Raw genomic sequence first — 26,939 nt, forward strand, 5'->3', positions numbered from 1 at the left:
TGTGTTTCTTTTTTAGGAGGAAGCCTTTTCCAGAGGTCTCCCAGAAGTCTTTCCCTAATATCTCTGTGGCCAGAATTGGTTACATACTGAATGGTAAATCAGTTGTTGGCAAGTTGATGGGGAGTTCCATGACTAATCAGCAGCTACTGCTGGGAGTGGGGATCTGGGGAACTGGGATTGGGAGAAGACTGAGCAAAGCTGGAAGGTGGGAGTAGACAACCAGAAGTGTCCACTACGCTATAATATGCAATTTGGTGAATTATACAGAGACCTACATATTATATCTATATCCATATCTCCATATCTATTTTTATGTCTATCTTTACCTATAAAATAGGGAATTCAGCACTTTTTATAAAAAAAAATTTAGGACAAATTAAAATGTGTTACCCAATACCCATTAACTAGTGTACAGAAACAAGCATTTGATGATTTAAGCTGGCGTGGAAAGGTCTGGGACTGTGGGAAACAAAGTATTTATTCTGAAATCTACAACCTTGTTGGGGCAACAAAAGGGAAAGAACTAAAACAACACCCTGTATAAACAAATGGATTTTTTTTCACCCACTTGGCCAACAATTACTGGATAATCACTATAAACAAAGATCTGTGGGAGATCCAAAGATAAGGCACAGTGCCCTCCTGATAAGAATTTTGCAGTTTAGGGGCACCTGGGTGGCTCAGTCATTGGATGTCTGCCTTCTGCTCAGGTCATGATTCCAAGGTCCTGGGTTCCAGCCCCGCCTTGGGCTCTCTGCACGGTGGGAGGCCTGCTTCTCCCTCTTCCACTCCCCTACTTGTGTTCCCTCACTCACTGTGTCTCTCTCTGTCATATAAATAAATAAATAAATAATCTTAAAAAAAAAAAAAAAGAATTTCACAGTTTAAGACACACAAGCAGTAATGGGTGCAACATATAAAAAGATAAGTGCCGAAAAAGATGCTAGAACAAAGCGTATGGAACCCAGATTAAGGAAACAGTCCTTCTGACTGGGAGGACTACGGGGAGGGTAGAAGATATCTCCAGACTAGCCTTGAAAGATGGGGAGACTTTTAATCAGTGACACTGGCGGCAGGGACGGATTGGAGAATAGGAAGATGGGAAAAATGAATATTCCCAATGTGTGTGGGGGGGAGGGGGGAGGGAACCACATACGGCACAAGTGATGTGGGTGTGGGGAAGGCAGATACTCTTATTGGATTCCTACTATAATTTCTTATCAACACGAAGCCATAAATAATATCAAGCAAGTGTTAAGGCATACAATGAAAAAAAAATGAGACAGGGACAACTCCTGGGAAGAGAGAAGCTTGAAACATCTGTGTAAGGAATAGTGTCCATGGGTGAGCAGGACGGAGCAGACACGGCAGGAAGTCTAGGGAGCAAGTCCAGGTTTGTGGTTTAAACTCCTAAATATCAGTATCAGAACAGAAACAGTTCCTTCAGTGAATAACTTGCAACAACAAAAAGATAAGGAGGGAGCATCTGTCAACTAAAAGACACCTAAAGGACCTATCAGTCTATTGTAATGTGTGGGTTTTATTTGAATTCTGATTCATCGTGGCAACTCTAAACGTGACATTTATGACACTCGTGGGGCAATTAAATTAATTTTTTAAGGCACTGGCATTGTGGTTACGTTTTTAAAGAGTCCTTATCTTTTGGAGGTTTATTTCTGAAATATTTATGGATGAAATGATGCCTGGGATTTTCTTCAAAATGATACAGGTAGTAGGGGAAAGGTGCAGACGAAACAAGATTGACCGTGATTTGACCATCGTTACAGATAGGTGTTGAAGGTTCATCGTACTATTCTGCCTACTTTCTTACGTGTTGGAAATTTACCATAACGGAAAATGTAGAACAAACTATATTTAAGTATTAAGCGATTCCGTGAATGAAGGTGTGCCGGGAAGCCCCGCCCACTGAGCTGGGGAGGCCCCGCCCCTTTGGGCCCACCGCCCTTCGGCGGTCGGCTCTCTCAGGGTTCCAGTTTACGTTGTCTCCCGACTTTCTCACTTCCCCTCGGGAATCCATTGCCTTCGCACCTCATAAATCTCTCTCTCTCTGTTCTCCAGCCCCCACAGACTGCTCCGAGTCCCCAGAAGTCACCTGCGGCCTCCGGACCTCGAGCCGCCGCCGCAGGGCCTTCCCCACCACCCCAACCCCCGCAACCTCCGCCCCACATCCCTGGGGAGTTTGGTCGCGTCCGGCCGCAGACACAGCCCCGGGAGCCTGTCCGCGTCGTCATGGCGACGCTCGGAGCAGACGCCGACGCCTAGGCAGACGCCGGCATGGGCGCCCGCCGAATTCCGCCCCGGAACCATCTCCTGTGTGAGCGGCTTGGGACCTGGGGCGCGGACTTGGCCCCCTGGGCCGCCGCTGAGCTGCTCAGGCAGCCTGAACCCGGGGGGGCGGGGGGGGCGGGTGTCCCGCTGCGAGTCAGCCTGGGCTGGGGGCAGAGGAGAGAGAGATCGGGCCTAAAGGGTTTTGTGAGGATGGGGGTGCTGCGTGGGTCTGGGGTCGACCCCGACCCCTAGCAGGAGACGGAGTAAAGGGGCTCCGAGGGGAGCAGGCGTTTGGCTAGGGTGAGAGGGCCTCCCGGGTAGAGAGGATGGGGCAAGGGGACCAAGGACGGGGGCGTGCGAAAAGAGACGGGGTTCACCCCGGAGTGAGTGAACTGGAATAGGAGCTCTCCTGAAAATGGTTTAGCCCTTGTTCCTGCGAAGTACAGGCAGGGAACTTGAGGCAGCCACGAAGAGGGAGCTTGAAAGTGAACTAGAGGCAGGTTTTGTTGAAGGGATGGAGGGGAAGGACACTGATGTGGGGGAGGCTGTGCTGAGGGGGAAATCTTCAGAGATGCTAGTGAGAGGAGGTGGGAGGAGGGAAGGGGAAAAAGAAACTTCCAGAAAATTATTATTAAACATTGTCTTCATTGTGGTACTGTATTTTGCTTGGTGCTGTGGACTGCAGGGAATCTAAAGTTATGAGCCTTCTCCAGGAAAAAAAAAAAAAGAGAGAGAGAGAGAGAGAGAAAGAAGCACATAAAGATCCACATATGATTTTACATTCACTCTCAGAGACATCGCAGAGCAGCCCCCCAAGCATGTACAAGGACCCCAAATTTAGAGACTTAGCTGTAGAAGATGGCAAGATATATAGGCTTTATAAAGAGTGTACAAGGCAATAAATCATTAAGACCTAATGAGTAGTAGAGGCGTTAATTGCTGAACAATGTGGAAGGGTGTTGGGGTCAGCATAGACTTTATGAAGAAAGTGGAACTTAACATGATAAGGAAAAGCAAGTCTGACAAAGGGTCCCCGTGAACCAGGACCCTAGATCCTAGGGCAGAGCTCCTAGGAATGCCTTCTGTGGTGCTGGAGGAGGTCCACTGGCCGCTCCAACTTCTCATCACTCCAGAGACGGACCCTGGAAGTTGGCCCCAGGATGCCAAATGGTAAAGGGTTTCATGGTCACATGCAACTAAGAGACCGATTTGGAGAAATCTCAGAAGAGGCTTTTCCAATTTGATTTATTTTTCCATTCATATACCCCTCCTAATAGCTCAAAAGCATCTCAGGACTACATTTTGGGAAAAGCTTTTGAGGAGAGAGAATGAAGGACAACAGAAGGGTTTTGAGCAAAGGCGTGATATTGGGTTGTGATGTGTGACACAAGATTAATGGGACATCTCTGTGTGGGAATGGAGTGGCCAGGAGAGGAACGGAGGCAGGGAGGGCCTGGAACACACAGTCACAGAGGTACATTTGTCAAAGACTGAGAAAAAAAAAATATGTGTGTGGTTTCTCATACTGCTACTGTTTGGTCCCCCCACCCCCACCCCCAGGAAATGACCTTTGGCTCTAAAGAGAAGACTCCATTTTTCATGATAAAATGGCAGTGGTGAAAACCCCCAGCAGAGAACTGGGCAATGCCGAAGAACCATTTACTAATGTATCCCCCCTCCTTTTGAAGAGGCTAGTGGAGGAGCCCAAGAAAAGAAGAGAAGTGCCTAATCACCTTTTAGAATCAAGTAAGTGAGTAGAAAAGAGATTTGCTTTACAATTTACATCTTACCGGAGGATCCAAAGTCCAGAAAGCACAATGGGATTTTTGGTGCTGATTTCTCTATATTGTTTAATGGGCTATATTGTTTTATGGGCTCACAATAGCTTTTATTAGTAAGCTATTATGGTTCTATTTAGGTCCATCCACTCGTGATAGATTCTTTTGATGTAAATGAGTCACCAAGTCACCAAGTTCTATTGCTTCCTCTAACAGCTTACCTATCTGTCCCCACTGCCTAGTTCCTCATCCTCAGCAGGGTCACTGGGTTATCCTAGTGCTCTCCTCTGTATCACCTTCACACCCTGACAGTCAGTTTTCTTTGTGCAGTCATCGCTGGCCCTGCCCCTATCTTGCTCAGATACGTTCAGTGGTTCCCCTGCATTGGGAAGAGAGTTGCAATTTCCTTCACTTGGCATTTGGCCCCCTCTGCTGTGGATGCAAGCCCGCCCACCGAGAACCATCCCCACGCTGTGCACTGCTCTTTTCCAGCTCCAACCACACAGCTACTCCTGCTTCTTCAAGACCACATGCACTCTATACCTGCTTGCCTTTTTCCATGTGCATCCTTTCCCTGCCATGCACATGGAAAGCCTAGTAAAATCCTGTAGCTAGTATGTAAGAGGCTAATCATTTTGCCTACGTTATTCTCACTTAATCCACACGATGTCAACGTTCAGTTTTTATCTTACTGGTGGGGAAGTTGAGGCTCAGGGAGGTCAAAGGAATTATCCATGGCGGCACAGCTGGGTAGAGAGGTGTTGTTCTGTCACGGTCGCCCAATCTCCAGCTCTCTACCAACATACTAGGCCGCTCCTCACTCATCTTTCAAGGCCCATCACAGATGCTGAAATGTGGTATTTCGGTGTGGCTTTTTCATCACCATAGAACTTACTGAGTGCAAATTAGTAGACTTGACTCTTTATGGGCATCAACAGAAAAATACCGGTTCTGGGTCTATCTTGCAGCCCTAATAACAAAAGCAAATGTTCAGCATTTAACACGTTTAGCAAAGAAGGTTCATTTCAATATGATCAAATAACCCACAGTGATCACCCATCCCCCAGAAACATCATCCTGACCCCATCCCAGCCCTTTGGTTTGGCCCAAACCTGATGACAGTGTCAGGTCACCTGGTGAAGAGAAGACCACCAATCATTTCATATGCACTCCAGATATTTACAAGAATCACAGCAGGCTAAGCAATGGGGGAGGGTGTCTCAGGCTCATGTGCGTTTGGCAATAGCCAAAGGTGAAAGGTCATTATGTGTAAGAAACTGAACAGCGCCTTCGTATTGAGGGAGGCAGTTCAGTGTTTGGAATCGGACAGACCTGGGTTTGATTTTTAACTCCTGGCCATGGGCAAGTTGCTTAATTTTGTTGAGTCTCAGCTCCTTCACTGGCACAATGGAAATAGTACCCACTGCATAGGGCTGGAACAAAGATTATGAACAAATGCCTAGCGGGTTGCCATGGGTTCTCTGTGCCTCCTCTACACGTCTCAACTCCTGCCTCATGAAGAGCTGGGGAAAGTATTATAGATCCGGACACTTTTGTGAGATCGGCTGTTTTAACCTTGTTCTCAGAACTGAAGAAAAAAATAAAAAAGATATTCACATTACACTAATAGCAGTTTGAGACTTTACTGTCCAGAGCAATAATGACTCAGAGCTTTACGATTATTCTATCACATTGTAATTCTATTTGGAGGAAATCCAGTGATAACAGGTAAATAATCTAGTGATGAAACTAAACACTTGGAGTCTTTGAACTGTGTATTTGTTACATAATAAGTCACATCAGGGTTACCCAGAGCAGCAAAGTTAGGGTGTGTGCTATTGCAAACTCATGTTTTGTTATGAAGACTTGTACAAAATGAGAAGAGCAGATTATTTTAGTGGGTAATAAACAATACCTGTGAATTTGTGTTGTGATGATAATTATCTCCCAAATGATGTGTACATATAGAAGGAGAAGCAGTACAGTTCATTTGGAATAGATCATTGATCTTGTTGACAGCTGTATCCTCTGTCTGAAACTTTCATATGCTAAAAATACCCTAAATTAAAGAAAGCCCACATTAATAGGATCTTCATTTATCTAATATTTTCTCTTATGTCTCATCTCATGGTGTACTTACCTACATTGTTTTTATAGAGGTTTATGCGAAAGTTGTGAATAATAAGGTCATACAGGCAAAACCTGGCATATTGCATTTTGGAGGCTACGAAGTAGAAAAACACCACCAACAGATTCTGGTAGGTATTTTTTAAGTGGGGTAATTAATCATAGTAACAAAATGACATGAATGTTCTCCATTTATATAACTCATTCATTTAAAGAGCAGCATTATCTGCAGAAGCACAGATGTGAGTTGGACCAGAAAGTTGGGTCTAGGATGAGAAATTTTAAAGCCACACCAGTGTCCTTGGACAAGCTACTTTCCCCCTGCCAAGGGCTCCTCATAGCATTCTTTCCAAAGAGGTGTCATTGTTGACCCACTCTTAGGGGCTAGGAACTGTGCTTGCTGTCTCATGGTGATCACGTCTCTGATTGGATTTCATCCTTACCCTAGCTCTGTGGAGGTTGTAATATTATTCTCATTATATGGATGAGGAAACCAGGATTCCAGAAGGTTCAATAGTTGGTTCAAGAACACACAGCTAGTAAAAGTGATAGAGACTGACTTTGACTTTTAAGCTGCCTTCTTCCAAACCAGTGCCTTCTCCTCCAAGCCTACACAACCAGGGAGAGGGGTATCCCTTTCCTAGGAGGCTTCAGTGAGCTTTCTGTTTCATGCGCTCGGGTCCAGTGCTCATGCCTAAATCAGCCATTCTGGCCCGAGAGATTCAAGCCAGGTCTGGGTGGCAAGGGTCCGTTCTACTGGACAGGCTCCAGGAGGGGCAGTTGAAAGGATGGACTACAGCCCACCATGGAAGGGTCCCCTTCATTGACCTGCAGGTTCAGAATGGGTGGGCCTGGGGTGGCTACAGCATTCCTAACTCCTATGCTTAGAGGACCTGAATTTTTTTTTTTTTTAAGAGGGATGGGGAGGGACAGAGGGAGAGAGAATCTTAAGCAGATTCCACATCCAGCCCATAGCCTGTCAACCCTGAGTTCATGACCTGAGATGAAATCAAGAGTCAGACACTGTCTGAGTCAGACCGACTGAGCCACCCGGGAGCCTGGGACCTGAACATTTAAGCTCTATAACCTCGCTGACCTCACTTCAGTCCCCTAAAGTCACACTGAGCAGGTGTCTCAGAACTACTCCTGCTGGGCTCTAGGTCTGAACCAAATGACCTCTGTGCGTGGTTGGAGGGGGGCAGAGGCAGCCTCCCTCCTAATGAGCCCCCTGAGACTCCAGCTTTGTACACTATGTTCCGCCTCTGGCTCTGTCACCAGCCACTACAAAAGTCTCTACTTTTAGAGGTGGGGGGGAAGCTGACAAATGCTAAGGCTGTCGGGAGGTAAAGTTAGGTTTCTATCAAGCAGTCCCCAACAAACAGATGATGCCGTTTCTGTGCATCCTAGTGCATCGAAGTGGGTAAAGAGAGAATAAACCCAGAGAGAAACCTGTTAGGTGCCAAGCGTTTCCTCTCAGAAAGAGGGTAAGGTTTTAAAACAGTCTATTAGACAATCTGCCGGTCAACCTACAAGCATGCACTTCTTAGAACAGAGCATCAAAGACCAAGGTTAGTAAGTGGTTTCGGAGCCTACTTTTTCTGGTGTTAGGTTTGCTGTCTCCATGGTGATAGGGTAGATCTAAAATAATTATCTTTCATAATTGTTCATTGTTTATAATGAATATAGGAATAAACAATTCACTCCCTACCCTCCAGTACCCTCGATCCTCTTATTCCCCCACCCAGTCTACTCCTACCCTAGGCAACTGCTCATCCGCTTTCTGTTAGCATAGGCTTAACTATTCTGGATTGTTCATGTAAATGGAATCATGTAACATGACATAGCCTTTTGTGACTGGCTTCCTCCATTTAGCGTTGTTTCCCAGGCTCATCCACCTTGTAGCATCTATCGGTACCTCATTCCTTTTGGTGACTGAATACTATTCCATTGTACGTCTCTACCACATTTTGTTTATCCATTCATCAGTTGATGGACATTTGGATGTCAACTTTGAGGCTATTATGAATAACACTGTTAGGAACATTCCTGTACGTATTTTTATGTGACAGATTTTCATTTCTCTTAGATATATACCAAGGAGTAGAATTGTTGGGTTGTAGGTATGTTAGTTTTTTGGGGCTGCTATAACAAATAACCAAAAATTGAGGGTCTTAAAAAAAATAGAAATTTATTCTGGAGGACAAAGTCCAAAATTAAGGTGTATGTAGAGCTGTGCTCCCTCCAGAGGTGCTTGGGGAGAATCTGTTTGCCTATGGCAGCTTCTGGCAGGTGTTCCTTGGCTTGTGTGTATGTAACTCCACTCTTTACCTCTACCTTCATATGCCTTCTCTGGCTCTGTGACTTCTCCTCTTTTAAAAGGATACATCATTGGACTAAGGCCTAACTGGATAATTCAGGAAGATCTCATCTCAAGATCCTTAACTTAATAACATCTACAATGATCATTTTCCCACATAAAGTCACATCCACAGGGGCTAGGTATTAGGATGTGAACATACCTTCTTGAGGCCACCATTCAACTCACTGTTGTTGTTGTTGTTTTTTTTAAGGTGATAGAAGCTTATTGAATGCACCACAAGGGAGTGGCAGGCAGGACAGCAGAGGAGAAGCCATCTGCTCAATTCACTATTTTATTTGTATTTCTTTATTTGCATGCTTTATTTGCATTTCCCTAATAAGTAACAATATTGGGGGGCGGGGAAGCTTATGGAAACTTCCAGCTGGCTTAGTCAGTAGAGCATGGTACTCTTGATCTCTGGGTTATAGGTTTGAGCCCCACATTGGGTGTAGAGATTACTTAAAAATATTAAAAAAAAAAAAAAAAAGAAAGGAAAAGCTTGTGGGAGGAGAAACCACTTGAGATAGCCCAAAAGGAAAGAGAAGTGGGAAGAAGGTATTCAGGGCATAAAAGAAGACATTGAGAGAGGTCCAGGGTGCGTGCTCCTTATTTGGACACTAGTGTACAATCTAGTTTACCTGGATTGTAGGGTTTGGGGAGGGAGATAAAAGCTTCATTCTGTTGAAGAACAGGGACCATCTCTTTGATACAGCACAATGCCTAACACATAGAAGTTACTCAGTAAACACTTGTGAATGACCCTGAGTTCACTTCACTGGAAGAGAGTGACTTGGTGAAGACTCACACACTCCCAAGTAAATACAATGTGAAGTCTATATAATCATACTGCTTCTTTCAGACATGAAAACAAACAGGCACAGATAAAAGTACAAAATGATTTCATCTTAATAACATTCTGGGAGATCTTGGGAGGGCCAGCCTCCTGTTTCCACCAGCAAAGTTAAGCGGAAGCCTAAGGCAATTACCTTGAGATTCTTGCCAAAGAAAGGGGAAAATCCAGCTCTGCTTTTATCTTGGTTTTGCTACAGGAAACTATGCAAATTGCCCAAGAATGGAATGATAGAATGTGGGTTTAAAAACCACAGTAAATTGTTCATTAACATTCGAGATTGATCCAGATCTGGTTAAAGGATTTAAAGCATTTTACTTGGATTCATAGTGAGATCAATGCTCTGACTTACTTTAAAATTTGGAAGAATGGTTCCCAGGTTTCTCAAAACAAAGACCTCTCAAATTCTTTTTCCCTCTGCAGAAAGATTTTGTCTGGAAAACTATATTTATTAAGTAAATAATTAGGTTTCTCACAAGACAACCAGTGTTGATGTTGCCAGCCCAAAACAAAGTTGTTAGAAATTAACACTTTCTTTAGGCTTTCTGAAATAATGGCATTAGTTTTCAATTCCCTATTGCAACCTTTAACACCACCCCCCAACATATAGCCAAATATTACATCTTTTATTATAATGAATGGGATATATGTTGTTTGATTCTTTTAAAAAATTTTTTCTAATTATATATCTATCCATTTTAGAGAGAGAGAGAGAGTCCACGTGCACAAGCCAGTTAGGGGGAGAGGCAGAAGGAGAGGGGAGAGATAGCCCCCAAGCAGACTCCTTGCTGAGTGGGGAGCCAGATCCATTGCTTGATCCCAGGACCCCAAAATCATAACCTGATCCAAAATCAAGAGTCAGAGGCTTAACCAACTGAGCCGCCCAGGTGCCCTTTAATTTATTTTTATTTTTATTTATTTATTCTAAGAGAGAGAGTGGCACAAGCGAGGGGTAAGTGGTGGGGAAAAGGCATAGGGAGAGCAAGAATCTCAAGCAGACTCCATGCCCAGTGTGGAGCCCAACACCAGGGGCTCTCAATCTCAAAGCGACAGGTTTCTATATTTTTTTTTAATCAGGATGTGGCCCAGCTCTCACCCACAGGTGCTGGCTGTATCTTCAGTCTCAGGAGAGCCAGCGCCTGTCTCCTCCCTTGGGACCATTCAGGGATACTGGAACACCTGAACCCGCTCAGTGGCTTTGAGCACAAGACCTCTGGTCTCCAGCCCGTGACACTGCTTGTTGCAAATTGACCTAAATCCACGGAGTGATTAGATATTAGGTAGATATTGAGAACCTGACCCTGAAGGGAGGTGGGAGTCAAAGGTCCCCTCCCAGCAGCCTTGCTACCAGGTGTATCTGCGGCTATGAAACAGGTCCGAGAAGAAATTCTGCCATGCATACGACACTCACCAGCAAGGAGGCAAAAAAGAATGACCATACCTGACATCTCCAGGAAGGCCCAACCATAGCTCTTTGCAAGGAAGCTTAGCCTACCTTCCAACCAGCTGACAGGATTTTTTGTGCTGTGCAAAACACAAGACCCAAGGGAGTCCTGGGTCTTTGAAGGTCATGCTAAAGGATCCTGGGTTCTGGGCTCACTGGATTCTCAGATCCCTTTTGTTTAAGAGCAGGAATGCCTGTATGAAAGTTCTGGTAAATACACCTATCCTGATATTGTAGACCCTCTAGTGCCAGTTCAGGTGAGAAGGATTGAAATGGCCTGAGTCACACCTCTGGAGTATGGATTCTGGATTAGGCTCCCACAGTGTCTACTAAGCACTCTTGGAGTACAGATTACTGATTTCTTCTAAGGTTTACCACCCTTGGGATGCATATTAAAAGCAGTCCCTACACCCTTGTTTGTTGCCCTGTCCTTACTGGATTTAAAAAAAAAAAAATTTTTTTTTAAGTGACAGCCAATATAACCACTTCTGTTCCCAGTTCTTTCTGGACTCTCACTCAAGGCTTCCAACTCCAGGGTCCCCCTTGATGACAAGCATGGGGACAGAATTCTTTGTCAAGGCTTCCAGGCCCTGGGGCTCTATGGCTACCTACCCATCCCAGGCAGGTCCCACCACCTCAGGATTCTGGGTGTGATGGGCATAGGCCCCAGGCATCCTGGGTCCCAGCATACCTATCCCTCCTCCCCACATCTCTCTTTGAAGGACCATCTTGTCGGTAGAGCTCCAGGAGCCCACACCTTCACCAAGACTGCCCCTGTGCAGGGCCCTTTGGAGGTCCAGAGCAGCCTGGAGAATTTTTTTTTTTTTTAAGGCTCATAGCATATTAAAAAAAAAGAAAAGATATGCCAAAACAGGGCATAAAACAGGGTCACTTTAGGAATGTTCACAGGTGACAAATAAGAGTTTTTAACAAACCCAAACACCACTGTAACCTCATCAGGAAGTAATGTCTGAATTTTAATTTAGGGCTTCAGTGACCATGAGGCCTTGGGCAATGGGCCCCATGACAGGCCCAGCCTCTGGCCTGGACTTTGGAAACAAAGGCCTCTTAACTGTACCCTGGCCCAGGTGAAGCCCCAATCCCCAGATCCCGAGGTTCTTGGTCCCATCTCAAGCAGAGGAGGAAAACACTCCTATTTAGAGACCCAGTTATTTTATGAAGCAAGTTGTCCTGCCTCACAGTAGGGGCCTTCTCCGGTCACCATCCACCATCGGAGAACTCCTGACTTTCCTGACTTCCAACTTCTTTTCCATTTGCCCCAGGCATGGATTGAAGGCTGCCCTAGTCACACTCTTTTTCCTGATTTTTTGACCACCGTAGTGTCGCCGGGCCCCCAGGATCAGTGGCATGTAATTTGAAGTAGTTGTGGAAGTTGGTGGGTGGCTGACTTTTTAGCTGGATCACAGGATGAAATGGAGTTGTGAAAATTCATAAATGATAGGAAACCTGGTTCATAATGGAGTCGGGAGGCTGTCACACCCCGCTACTCCTCTGTGACTGCAGACCCCGTAGGAAGAGATGTACCTGGCAAGTCCATACTTTAGGTACTACTTCACTGACCCCCGCAGGAGGAAGGAAGATTTTCCTTCTCCCTTAGCAACAGCCCAGCCAGTGAGAGACAGTCACAATCAACCAGTGAAAAGTCCCTACACTTCAAATTCCCAGTTTACTCCAATGGACTTTTGTTTATAAATAGTCCTCACCCCCTTCCCTCTTGCATCTCCCTTGGTCTGGGACTTGTCTATGGTTTTGCAGCAGCCTTCTTGTCCTAGTTTGCAAATCTGTGTTATTCTGAATAACCCCACTTTTTTGCTGGCAGAGTAACTGGTGGCTTTTTTGTTTTGTTTTGTTTTGTTTTTGAGGTTAACAGAGCTCAACAAAAAGGCACACGTGGTAACTGGTCAGAATTGGGAATGAGGGCTTTGTAGAGGAGTTTACTGTCTGGGGGCTGCAGGCTCTAGTAAGTTCCCTAATCTGGGCAGAAGGCACTTTGGTATGCTTTATTATCCTTTAACGGGTGTTGTTTTCAGGGTACTTGTCTAGCTCAGTTGGTAGACCATGTGACTCTTGATCCCAGGGTTGTGAGTTCAAGCCCCACATTTGGTGTGGAACCTACTTCAAAAAAAAATTGTAAGTGGTGCTGTGTTTGTTTTACTATTCTTTAAATGGTGTATGATGCTTTCAAATCTTCTAAAAAGTGAAACAATAAATTTTGTCTCCTCAAATCCCTTTAGGAACAAGATGATGAGATATGCAGCTAGCTAAAACAATGTTTTCCCTAAGCGCTTCTCTTTCTCTCACAGCATCTGGTCAATATTTCCAATGAAGACGTACATGTGCATATTTTACCCCCTCAAACCAAATACTTTCAGATTAAGTATGTGAAAACGGTAAGCACGGCCTGTTGCCTGTTCTCCATGGGGCTCTCTTTGGATTGTGACTTTCCGTGTGGTGGGTCTGCTTGGGACGCATGTGTAGTATGCTGCCACCACAGCCCGCTTGTCTTCTAGGAACACCACCTCGTCCCCGGCTTGTCCCTCACAGTCACCGTTACATTTTCTCCAGATGAGTGGCGATACTATTATGATTGTATTCGGGTTCACTGTAAGGTAAGTTTTCTTAAGATTGTTTTTTTGGAGGGTAAGGGACAGGACGATGTCAAAACTTATACCCTGAGGGAAGAACAGAGGGAAATGGAGCGATAAGTGTGGTTTCTCACCCAGCCCATGTGTTCCTTGGGCAGCCAGTGTGAGTAGCATGGAGGGTCCTTGTCTGGTGACTTGGGTTCTGGGTTCAAGAGCAAGAACCAAGAACCAGGGCAGAGCCATGAGACATCATTTGCTTCAGTTTCCAGCCTGCCCTGACCTGGAAACTCTATCATGAAACTGTAGGAGTTGATTAAAAAAAAAAAAAACTTTGTCAAATAGCTTAAACAAACTCCTTGAAGTGCTAGGCTTCCAAATTAGCAGGATCCCCGAATTGTGATTACGAGCCCCAGGGACTGGATGGTGTCATGTTGGAATGTCCTCAGAGGCAGCCCCTGGGGCCTGCAGAGAGATAGAAGCCTGGGTGGCCTGACCTCAGATGGCTGGGCTGTGTGGGTCCCTGTGAGCCTTTTCGAGGTCACCAAATTCATCCTGTGACCTCCAGCCAAGGCCAGCTCCATGTGCTGTCAATCCATCTCTTCTAGCAGCACCCCCATATGTCCCTTTGCTCCCCTAGGCCCAGTTCTTGCAAGTCAAGAAGCCTTAAGGGGAACTAAAAGTATGCCTTAGTAACCTATGAGTTCCAATCTTTAAAAAGAAAATTGAAAAGCTAAACTGAAAACAAAGGTAGGGTATGGCTTTCAGCAGGAGCACCTGCACCAAGAAGATGAGTCTCGAAGACAGGCATGGTACAGAGGGCCAGGGCCCATCTCCTGCTACTCAGGGGTAAGGCTAATATAATACTCGGAACGGATGTAATGCTCTTATCTCTTTCAGGCCATCATCTGCCTTAATTCTTAAAAATAACTTTATTTTATTTTTAAAAATTGTTTAATCTTTAGTTTTTTAAAAAAAAAGATTTTATTTATTCATTTGAGAGAGAGAGAGAGAGAGCATGAGCAAGGGGAGGGGGAGAGGGAGAGGAAGAAGCAGACTCCCCGCTGAGCAGGGTGCCTGACGCAGGACTGTATCTCAGGACCCTGGGATCATGACCTGAGCTAAAGACAGATGCTTAACTGGCTGAACCACCCAGGCACCCCTTAAAAATACCTTTAAAATAAAGGCAGAAGTATTCCCGTTTTGCAAAGGAAGAAACAAGGCTTGGAGAGGTTTTGTTTGAGGTCAAACATGAAGCGGGATGGCCTGCAACCCTCTGGGCCCAATGTCAGTTCATGGTTTATGGTTCATTGCTCTCTGTTTCTTTTGGGCTCCTACAGACTAGGTTTGCTTATAACTTTCTCAAATAGAAGTAGGTAGATTACTGTCTTTGTATCTATAGGAAGACATTGTTATCTTTAGCTTTACTGGATAATAGTGAATATCACTTCAAGGAAATGTACTTAAAATTTCCTACAGTTTGTTTATAGTTGGGAAAGCTCAATATTTCTGGTGTTATATGTAAGCACTCAGGTTTCTTAAGGAAATGTTTTTTAGTGATAGCAAACAACATAAGAAAGTATCTACAAGTTCATTTTTGAAAATTAGAGCCTCCAGTATAGTAAACTTGACTTTTTCCCTCCATTAATTTTAGGGAGATGACACTTTGCTTATTCCCATCCATGCCTATCCTGTCATGAATACATTGGACTTTCCCTCATTTATAAATCTATCCAACGTTTTCCTTGGTGAAAGGTGAGTTACCAAGATGAACTACCAAAATGTTATAGGTCATGAAAAGTTAAGGTATATGCACATAGAAACTTAGATTTGTATTTTTCCTAATGGCAGGTTATGCTTGTAGCTGAGTTAGACTGGACTTATAGTTGGAAAGGCAAAACAAGGGGCCCCTGGATGGCTCAGTAGGTTAAGCATCTGCCTTGGGCTTGGGTCGTGATCCTGGGGTCCTGGGTTGAGCCATGCATCAGGCTCCCTGCTCAGTGGGGTGTCTGCTTCTCCCTCTCCCTCTACTGCTCCCCCTGCTTAAGCTCTCTCTTTCAGATATATATATATATATATGTATAAAATATTTTAAAAAGAGTGCCTACCTGGGAGAATTGTCCTGAGGATTTAAATAGGTTAAAGTAGAACTTAACGATAGTTAACTTAACAATAGTTAACAATATTTGAATGTTTGAATTATGCAATATTAGAATATTTTAATACTTAATAATAGTAAGAACAGTGCTTTGCATGTAGCTACTGATTTAAATTAGCTATCAGCCATCATCAGTGCCATCATCATCATCACCAGAGATTTTGACCTAAGTAATGTACAAGTGAGATCCAGACAGGTTGACTCACACATCGGCAAAGGTAGACAATATATAGAGAAATTGTGATGAGAAGCTTGGAATGGAAAGGCTGGCGGCCACGTTGAAGGTGGGCTTCCAACACTGAGTGACGGGGTAAGAGCTGAGGGGCAGTTGTGAAGCTCCAGAAGAGCAGGTCAGGGACTGTGCCTCTGCTGGGGAGAGCGGCCCACTGGCAGGTCTGCAGCAGGGCAGGGAGGAGGGGTCCTTTTCTCTTGACCTTTATATGTTAAAAAACAAAAACAAAAACAAACAAACAAAAAAACCTGTTACTGAGATATAATTCACATATGATAAAATTCACTAATTTAAAACATAAAGTCTGATCATTTTTAGTACAGGCAGCCATCACCACAATCAGTTCTTGAACATTTTTTTCATTACCCCAAAAGGAAACCCATTACCCATCTCTCATTTCTCCTTCAAACTTCTAGTCTCAAGCAAACTCTACTTTACTTTCTGTTTCTATAAATTTGCCTATTCTGGACATTCATATACATGGGAGCATACATTAGGAGGTCTTTTGTGACTGACTTCTTTCAGTTAGCATAAGGTTTTCCCGGTATCAGTACTTCGTTCCTTTTTATTGCCATTTAATATTCCATTATGTACACATACCACATTTTATTTATCCATCAGTTGATGGATATCAAGTTGTTTCCACTTTTTTTTTTAAGATTTTATTTAATTATTTATTTGACACACAGAGAGAGAGAGACAGCAAGAGAGGACACCCAAGCAGAGGAAGTGGGAGAGGGAGAATCAGGCTTCCCACTGAGCAGGGAGCCTGACGCAGGGCTCAACCCAGGACCCTGGGATCATGACCTGAGCCGAAGGTAGATGCTTAACGACTAAGCCACCCGGGTGCCCCAGTTGTTTCCACTTTTGGGCTACTTTGAATAATACTGCTGTGAACATTTGTGTGTATGTTTTTATTTGGGTATATACGTGGTTATTTGTATTGGGTATATACCGAGGAGTGAAACCGCTTGGTTATGTGGGAACTCTATGTGTAACATTTTGGGGAACTTCCAGAATTCTTTCCAAAGGGACTGCACCATTTTTAATTTCTACCAGCAGTGTGTGAGTTCCAGTGGCACTTATATTTGTGAATGTCAGAGGAGAGCAGCTCTATCTACAACTAAAGAAAAATTCCTGTATATTATGGAGATGGACAAAGGTTATGGGAAAACACAAATCTAACAGAAGTTAGCTTCAGAGAATGTGTTTTCTCTCTGCATGTAGAATCCATTCAGACAAAATTGCCAGAAGTTACAAGATCTACATTTAATACCACCAAGTCTGCTTTCTTACTTTGAGGTTGCTTCTGGGGAGAAGTAACTGTGGTCTGGATAGGGCCTCTCTGAGGACTGGATAGCCTTTCCCACAAGATCATGAAGTGTACTTGTATATATTCATCAACAACATTTGCAACTGGCTGGATTTGATAGTTGTAAATTTTCCTTGCTGAAATAAAATTCTACGTGGACATTTGCCTCTAAACAACCATGGTGGCTTAAGATCTGGTAAAATGTATTTTGACAGCTTCTGTAAATAACAAAAAGTTGCATTCTGGTCTCTGTCCAACATCTCTAAACCAAACACTGTGGGGTACAGAGGACTTTTAGTTCTCTTTCCCTTTTGGAGGTTGAAATTCTGCTTTATAACTAGTCTAACCACCATAGCTGATTAAATTTCATAACCACTTTATATTTTAGGGAGTATTACAGACAAAATACAATTTTCCCCAGGGGTGGTTGGGTGGCTCAGTTGGTTAAGCATCTCCTTTCAGCTCAGGTCATGATCCCAAGGTCATGGGACTGAGCCCCACAACTGGCTCCCTGCTCAGCAAAAAGTCTGCTTCTTCCTCTCCCTCTGCCCCTCTGCTCACGCTTTCTCTCTTTCTCTCAAATAAATAATTAAAGTCTTTTAAAAAGTGCAATATTCCCCTTCCTATAGATGCAAGTAACTAAGAACATGCTTTTATTAGGTGCTGAAATTTGGTATCTTTCCATTCCTATGGTTCTAAAAAGATTCACATAGATTCATCAAGCTCTGTAGTTTCTCTAGCAGTGTCTACCTGGTACCCAATAACCGGTCAAAATCTGTAACAAACCCAGTCAGTTGACCAGTTCTCTCCATGCGGCATCAACATGTCTTCCTTGCGCCAAGATGACTGTTGTCCAATTGGTTAGTCTGCTCTAGACAAGCTTACATGAAAGTCACCTGGGCCCTTTCCTGGACTCCCTGTCACTTCCCCATTTTTCACTCTGGGTCTGGTTTGTCCCATGGGCAAGGCAGTCATGTTTCTCCAAAGCAAGTGGAACTAAGAGTCCATCTCGGGGCTGCAGATTCTGTGTAGACCACAGGGTCACATTAACAATGCCAGCAGAGCAGGTCCCTGGCTACACCATCCCAAACCCGGGCTGGAACGTTTACATCATTAAGTTTAAGAATTTGCCAAAGGATGCTTTTCTTTAGGCAGTGAACCTCATGGCTCATTTCAGAAAGTGTAGGAATACCCAAGGTCAGAATAGGATGTCCAAATGAAACCTAGTTCTCTCACTGCCCTATGGTTGAAAGCATGTGGGCCACAGGAGAATGTGAGTAGCACTGGGAGGGAAAGATCAACAGTGAGGGTGACTGGCATAGACAGCAACCGGGCCCTGTTTCTAATTGTGCGAGTAAAGAGCCTCTGCTTGAAGGCCCCACAAACCAGCTGTAACTGGGTTAGAATGAAGGGGTCAGAATGACTACAACACAACATTGATCTTCAGAAGGATATTTTTGAAGCCCTCCCTACTCAAAGAGAATAAATTCACATTTTTCAGTTCATCCGGGGAAACACTGTCCTTATGCTAGGGACTCATTTTTTTTATGTCTCAGAGTCAAAGTTGACACGAAGGAGCAGCGACTTTTTATGGAAATATTCTGACAAGGGGGACTTGAACTCATCAACACACCCGTGCTTTATTTCAGCCCCTACTTTGAGTTTATCGAGCAGCAGTGAACTTGTATTTCAAAATTGAAATTCAGAGGAAAAAAGGCACTTGATAACAGCCTGAATTTTTACTATATGAAAAATTCTATCATATTTTATAGTTAAAATTGCTTTGATTTAATACCCCTTTGCTGACCTAATATCTTATGCCAGTTTCTTTTTGTGAATTTTAACAGGAAATGAAAATCATCCCATTCCTAAACCTTAGGGATCTATATCAATAATGGAAGGGCATAACTGCTTCCCCCTTTCATTCAGCAGAAGTGGGTGCCAACTTGAGACAGTCACCAAAGGAAACTTTCAATGGAAGGCCTACACTTTTTTTTTTTTTAACAAAATGTTGAGTTTTAGACTTTTGACTCCTAGGGAAAGTGATGGAAAGGCTAGAAAACTGAAAATGTGGGAAGCAGTATTGACCTTATTAAGGCCTGGTTTGAATATTGTAATACTCTGCTTTTCTCCCTTAGATTTTGTACAAATTTGATTTGGAAAATTGCTTGATTGGTTTGCATGGGGCTAAGGGACAGAGTGGCACCAATGTTTGGCCAGCACCTAGAACAAATGAATGCGTGCATAGAGGTAGTAACGAAAGGTGGGGTATTTCTGTTGCTTAGGTTCCTGTAGGCATTGAATACGTTCTTGGAATGATTCCTTAAACTCCATAGCATATACATTTTGTGACTTATATGAAACTACCAAGCTGCTATCATGAACTAAGCAGTAAGAACATTTTTTTAAAGATTTATTTGAGGGGTGCCTGGGTGGCTCAGTGGGTTAAGCCTCTGCCTTCGGCTCAGGTCATGATCTCAGGGTCGTGGGATGGAGCCCCACATTGGGCTTTCTGCTCAGCAGGGAGCCTGCTCCCCCCCACCGCCTGCCTCTTTGCCTACTTGTGATCTCTGTCTGTCAAATAAATAAATAAAATCTTAAAAAAAAAAAAAGGTTTATTTGAGAGAGAGAGCACAAGCAGGGAGAGAGGGAGAAGCAGACTCCCCGCTGAGCAGGGAGCCCAACACGGCGCTCGACCCCAGGACCCCGGGATCACAACCCAAACCGAAGGCAAATGCCCAACCGACAGAACCACCCAGGTGCCCCAGCAGTAAGAACTTAAAAAATGAACTACATTTTAAATTCTACAAAAAATATCCAGGTGCCAGTCCCCAATTCTGATATTTAAGAATATAACACAAAGAGTTTCTGTGTCTCCCTAAAGCACATTCCTGGAAGCAGCAAAGACAAACACTGTAGTTTTTGGTGTTGGAGAGACACTCCTAAATGGAAAGTGTTTTCTGGGCATGTCTCCTCCTTGCTTGGTTTATACAGCAGACAGATCTCCCACCAAGCCCTGTCCAAGAGGCCACATCTGTCACCACTGCTGCAGTTCTCCATGCTCAGCATCCAGGTCTCTGATACCTGCACGCATGCGTGTGCACACGCGCACACACACACACACACACACACACACATACACACACACAGTGTACACATACCTGTGCGCTCTTCCCATGGTTTCTAGAGGAGCACCTGGGTCGCTCAGTCAGTTAAGTGTCCAGCTCGGTGTTGGCTCAGGTCCTGATCTCAGGATAGTGAGACTGAGCCCCGCGTTAGACTCCAAGCTCAGTAGGGGTCTGCTTGGATGTTCTCTCTCTGCCCCGCCCCCCAAGTAAATAAATCTTTAAAAACAAGACAAAACAAACATGGTTTCTAGAATGTGATTATTTCATGCTTGTCGGAATACTTAGAGCAGAGTAACTAGCAACAGTCAACTGAATTGTGACTCTTTTCTTAAATAATTGCTTTTTCTTCAACATGCCTGAAATAGCTCACGGAAATTCCTTATCTACAGCCATTTCAAGATCGAAATTATTTGAATGCAAATTACTTTGCTTTAAAAATTCATGTCTTACTCTTCCTGTGAGCTTTTTGTTCTAATAGTTGCTAGTGGCTAAGCCGCAAGACCAAGCCAGGTCCCCTCCGTGCGGTGTCAGGCGCAACGTGACAGGTCCCTCAGCTCTGAGGAGGTATGTCTGGAATGCAGTTAGCGTGTGGCTCCTTGTGCCCCCTATTTTAAAAGAAGAAAAAGCCAGCAGTAGTTTTTAGTGTATCCTCTTATCTCCAAATAAATGCTGTATTTTTCTCAATAAAAGAAGAAATCAGCCTGCAGGAGGCTTTTCTTCTACCCTCACATCACAATTCAGTTGCTTCCTTTCCCTTGAACGTGACTTTCTTCCTGATGACAGATGTCCCTATTCTCTGGTCTTAGCCATGGGCCCTGCTCTTACTCAAAGGAGCCACTCATGAATTTCACTTCTTACTCCATCCTATCCCACATTATCTGCAACTCAAGTGAGTTGTGAGGTGCTGTTTTTTCTAATATGTATTATTTATAATACATATTAGAAATAATTATTTTTATGAACAAAATAAAAATTATTTCATTTTTAAGTGAAGTTGATGTTTAGTTTTTGGGTTTTTTTTTTTAAGATTTTATTTATTTATTTGACAGAGAGAGAGAGATCACAAATAGGCAGAGAGGCAGGCGGTGGGGTGGGGAGCAGGTTCCATACTGAGCAGAGAGCCCGATGCGGGGCTCGATCCCAGGACCCTGAGATCATGACCTGAGCCAAAGGCGGAGGCTTAACACACTGAGCCACCCAGGCACCCCTGACATTTAGTTTTTCAAAGATATTTTATATTGTATGAAACCATTCATATGAGGTACTTGGAGTAGTCAAATTCAGAGACAGAAAGTAGAAGGTTTAGGGGTTGCCAGGGGCTAGGAGAAATGGCGAAAGGGGAGTTGGCATTGCTGGGGACAGAGTTTCACTTTTGCAAGATGAAAAGAGCTCTGGAGAAGGAGGGTGGGGATAGTTGCACACCAGTGTGAATGGTTTGATACCACTAAACTGTATACTAAAAAATAGTTAAAATGGTAAATTTATGTTATGTATGTGTTACCATATTTTGTTAAAGTGGTTTTAAAATATATATATATGTGAATAGGGCACGTATTATCTCTGCATTATCTCTGACATGTGAGGGCAAGCATGTCACAGTCACCTCTAACTTTCTGAATTCAGTTTTATTCCAGCCCCTAGAGAAATGCCTTACCTTCCTTTACCAAGAATGCAGAGGTGACCCTTTATTTCTGGTTGTTCCCTGGGGTTCCACCTTTTCCTAAACTATAGAGGCCTGAGGGAAGGCAGGGAGTGGGGAGTTTTTGCAACAGGGAGGACTAAGCAATTAGGTTGAGGAAAGAGTTGAACCAGAGGCAAGAAAGGCGCTCAAAGGCCAGGCCAGCAAGAGACAGATGTCGACCCTCCCTGAATCTTTGACTACTTCTTGCTCTTTACCTCCAATACTGGTCTAAGCTTAGGCTAAAATGAGGGTAGTGTTTAATTCTCTCAGTGTAAAAAATAAGTAAATGCCTGTTACTTGAACATTTCTTTATGTAAATCTCTGTTTGTCTTTATTTGACTATATCGTTAAGGATCGTGGGTCCCCTCTGCTTCTTGTTTGAGGCTCGAATCCCGGTGAGATTAATTGTGTCTTTGAAAATAAGATAAGCAGCACATGAAAGTTCATAAGAACATAAATTATCTTAGATAAAAGGGCACACTTTGAAATTTGAAACGTAATTTACCCTCAACTCTTTATATCTTTTCAAATCATTGCCTGTTTAGGGGGTTGGAGGTCTGGCTTATCAGGCAACTAATCATTTTGTCTGATTGCTTTCTGGTTTTTGGGTCACAATTTACATCCACAGCTTAAAGGAAAACAACGAGTCAGCCCCCAGATTTCTTCCTTTGTCTCTATGTACGCAGTAGTGCTTGAAGGGAGGTTGGTAACATTTGAGAACAGGCCTTGGGATTTTCTAGGCTTTTCTTGCTTGTGGGATAATTAAAGGAAAGGCCTACTACAAAGCTCAACAAATAAGGCACAGAGGGCTCAGTTTCAAAGAGAATGTCAATAGAGAAGAGGACTATAGTGCAAACAATGAGATGTCATTAGCTATTCCTTTAGAGACCAAAGAGAGGTAATGAAATATAGCAGTAAACAGCTCAGGTTCTGGGGTCCCACCTTTAATTTCCACTCATCTCTTATGAACTGCTTGCCTTTGGACTACCCTGTAGGTCAGTTCACTTATCCATAAAATGGGCATAGTAATAGTACATATCAAGCGTCAGGAGGGTTAACCAAAATACAAGCCTAGTGGTGACAGGTACCTATGAAGGGCTAGTACAAAAAAAAAAAAAAAAAAGGAGAAGGGCTTTAAAGTTGCCAAATTAAGGTTGCAACTAGAAATGGGGGATAAGGTGGTCATTTACTGAAGAAGAAACAAGACAGAGAGAATGCCACTTGGGTCCATTTTCTATTGCTTTGTAACAAACCACCCTAGAAGGTAATGGTTTAAAAGAACAGCGATCCCTCGTTTTGTTTGTGCGTGAACCACGTGGAGAAGCTCATCAACGTGTGTGTCGGGCGGGAGGGGGGCTGCCAGATCCACTTTCCAAGATGCTGCACTCATGTGCTGGCTGTTATCTGGGTCCTCAGCCGGCCCAAGGTTCTCTCCCCAGGCTGCCTGGGCTTTCTTACAACACAGGCAATACGTTGCAGAGTGAGCCTTTTCTTAGACTTGGCCTCAGGAAAGGAGTACAGCATCCTTTCCAACACATTCTGGCAATTGGAGCCCAGATTGCAGGGAAGAAGACCTAGACCCCCCTGTCAATGGAAGGAGTGTGGGAAGAGTTCACAGAATTGTTTTAAAGCTGCTACAGCGTGTGATCCCAAAGTGTGCCCAGATGCAATTTTTTCATGAGTCTCCTGTACATTTGCAAGGGAAAGACTGTGACATGGATACACTGTTGCTGCCCACATCTTTGGATCTAACCATGATCCTTCATCAGTGAGCACTTGACAGAGCAAAAGTCCTATAAAATTGACATGTGACAGTCAATGTTATAGTTTAAATTATTCATACGTCTCCGTGATAGTTTAAATTATTCACATGTCTCTGTGGGGAGACCTCCCTTTATCTTGAGGGTGTGTCCCTCGGATTTTTATGTAGGCATCACAGCTAATGAGTGGTTAATTTACTGTGCGGTCTGAGTCCAGCATCTTGTCATAAGTTAGCATTAGTCATACTGCTGTCAGTTAACCTGCATTCTCCCCAAAGGAGTCAGATCCTGTATATGGCAAAGGGCTTCCTCCCCCTCTTTGCATACTGAGATTTTGGAATTAAGGAGGAAATCTGATTTTATGTTATCTACAAATTCACGAGATCATTCCTTCTCTCAAAAAAGGCTTGATTAGCTTCTTGACAAATATAATGTTAAATTTTAGAATGAATGATAAAAATAACATCAGACTAAGGTAAAACAAATGTTATATAATTAACTGGAAACCCGTGGGATATTTGACCCTTACTAGCATGCATTTAGAGAAGGGTGAAGGAAAAAATTTGAATTTATATTGTTATTTTATAATATCTAATTTCCGTAAGTCAAATGTTTACTCTCTTCTAATAGGCACACAACTTGTATATAATCATGATATAAGTCTAGTATTTAAAAGGTTTGGGTTGGGGGCACCTGGGTGACTCAGTGAATTAAACATCAGCCTTTGGCTCAGGTCTTAATTGCAAGGTTGCGAGATTGAGCCCCGCATCGGGTTCTCTGCTCAGCAGGTGTCTGCTTCCCTCTTTCCCTCTGCCTCCTCTTATGCGCTCTCTCTCTCAAGTGAATAAATAAAATCTTTTAAAAAGAAAAACTATGAGAGCACCTGGGTGGCTCAGTCAGTTAAATGTCTGCCTTTGGTTCAGATCATGATCCCAGGGTCTTGGGATCGAGCACTGGGTCAGGCTCTCTGCTCAGCTGGGAGTCTGCTTCTCTCTCTCCTTCTGCCTACCTGCTTGGGCTCTCTCTCTCTCTCTTTGTCAAATAAATAAATAAAATCTTAAAAAAATGTATTTAAAAGATTTGGGTTGGGAGGCACCTGGCTGGCTCATTTGGTGGAACATGTGACTCTTGATCTCAAGGTTGTGTGTTTGAGCCCCATGTTGGCTGTAGAGATTACATTTTAAAAAATTTAAAAATAAAATAAATGTGATGTAGTGAGCACTGGAGATTATGTAAGACCTGTGAATCTCTGAAGTCTATCTCTGACACTAATTATACACTATATGTTAATTAATTTAATTTAAAATAAAAAATAGTAAAAGAATAAGTAAAAGTTTTGGGTTGGATTTTATTCAAAATAGGGAATAATTCTTTTAAAGTATTGGGTATATTTTTATACATCATTTTAAAGTACTTCATATTTATACATGACCTTAGCGTAACTGATAAAATGTTTAAATAATAAAGTAATGAGGATAAAAGTTGTGGTTAACTTCAAAAATACCAGCTTCTGTATGCTTTTGATATTTTATTTTGCTGCTTCCTATAAGTTAGAAGAACTCAGGGTACTATTTGTGTCTCAGGAACCATAGGCGTAAAATGTGTATATTCATGATTCTTCAGTATAAATCACTTTTAATGGTAATTAACATGGGTGTTTAGAATCTCTAAGTCCCCTTAGAATCTAATGGGATTCTGGTATTTTCAAATATGAAAAATTTCTAAGTAAACTAACCTTCATATTTGTCAAAATTCCTTGGGACCCAAATTCATCTAGACTGTGCTTGATTCGCAATTATGGCCATCATCCTTTGCTGATTCGGCACCCGTAATAACAAGCTGCAGTAATGAAAGCAAATCTGTGTTACTTGCACTGCTGTGTCTCCTTCTGAATCAGGTTACTTGGAATTCTGTGCCTTTAGGGAATCATTTGTTTTTCCAGATTGGTTAATGCATCAGGAACTTGGCTTCACGTAATCGTCGCTAAACAAATATCCTGACACCTTTTCTATGGGAATTATCAGAGCTCTAAAATTAGTTTAAAATTGGGCATATATAAAAAGTCCCAGCAGTATTTTTTTGGTTTTAGTTCAGGAAAATGCAAACATACAGCTCTTAGTAGAACATCCTTGAGCAGCCAATTTGACCTCGCCAGGCAACTCTGAGCAGATCACTGGGGTTACCAACCCAAGCGCCATCCGGCTTATGTGGCTGTGAGTCATGAGTCATTGGCCTGATCTTCAGAGACTGTGTCTGAGCCATTTAGACTTCACATTGACCACCTGGAGAGCATTTTGGCCATATCTAGTAAAGTTGATCATTTTACTTTACTACTACCCAGCAATTCCATTCCTGGGGTATACCTGGAGTAGCTCTGGTACTGAGGCACAAGGAACCCCAAGCGAGGATTGTCATTGCCACGTCACAATAGTGAAAAAGTGCAAATAACCTAAATGTCCTTCAGCAAGAGAATAGGTAAGTGGGAATGAGATAGTCATGGAATGGAATATTCATCACTAGTGAAATGAATGAACAGTACATCATGTGTCATGGATAAGAATCATATATCATGGGGATACCTGGGTGGCTCATTCTATTGAGTGTCTGCCTTGGGCTTATTTAGGTCATGATCCCAGGGTCCTGGGATCAAGTCCCACTTCTGGCTCCTTGCTCACTGGAGAGCCTGCTTCTCCTTCTGCCTGCTGCTCCCCCTGCTTGTGTTCTATCTGTCTCAGTCTCTGTCTCTCTCTGACATATAAATAAATAAAATCTTTTTAAAAAATTGTATATCATGGATAAATATCAGACAGATAGCACTGAACAACATTAGCAAGTTTTAGAACGATATTGTTGAAAACAATATAGATTTTGTCAGTACCTACATGTGTAATGGTATTATAAAAATGCATGGGAATGATGGACAGTGGAGACAGGGTAGGGGTCAGCCTGGGGAGGGACAAAGTGGAGGAAGGGGAGAGGTGTACAGGGAGTTTCAAGTGTTCGGCAATGTTTTATTTTTAAACTCTTTTAACACATTCATTCATTCATTCATTCATTTATTTTAAACATTTTTTAAATTTAATTTTATTTTTTCAGTGTTCCAGGATTCATTGTTTATGCACCTCACCCAGTGCTCCATGCAATACGTGCCCTCCTTAATACCCACCACTAGGCTAACCCATCCTCCCACAAAAACCCTCAGTTTGTTTCTCAGAGTC

At 43.2% G+C, this 26,939-nt stretch overlaps 1 protein-coding gene across 2 annotated transcripts in view; it reads left to right on the top strand.

The window, feature by feature from the left end:
* The first annotated feature begins 2,212 nt into the window (after nt 1-2,212).
* CFAP221 (cilia and flagella associated protein 221) overlaps nt 2,213-26,939 on the top strand; it is a 79,803-nt gene continuing 55,076 nt past the window's right edge. Inside the window, exons 1-6 of one of the 2 annotated variants that reach the window (XM_032840912.1) lie at nt 2,213-2,333; nt 3,850-4,035; nt 6,225-6,325; nt 13,172-13,258; nt 13,379-13,477; nt 15,105-15,205. In XM_032840912.1, the coding sequence (XP_032696803.1) occupies nt 3,897-4,035; nt 6,225-6,325; nt 13,172-13,258; nt 13,379-13,477; nt 15,105-15,205 (527 nt within the window). In that variant the 5' untranslated portion in view covers nt 2,213-2,333; nt 3,850-3,896. Of the gene's footprint in view, nt 2,334-3,849; nt 4,036-6,224; nt 6,326-13,171; nt 13,259-13,378; nt 13,478-15,104; nt 15,206-26,939 lie in introns of those variants that run through there. The other variant, XM_032840913.1, reaches the window with a different exon arrangement.

The sequence above is a fragment of the Lontra canadensis genome, unplaced genomic scaffold (genome assembly GCF_010015895.1).
Source record: "Lontra canadensis isolate GAN:19392208 unplaced genomic scaffold, GSC_riverotter_1.0 scaffold117, whole genome shotgun sequence".
NCBI classification, from domain to species: domain Eukaryota; kingdom Metazoa; phylum Chordata; class Mammalia; order Carnivora; family Mustelidae; genus Lontra; species Lontra canadensis.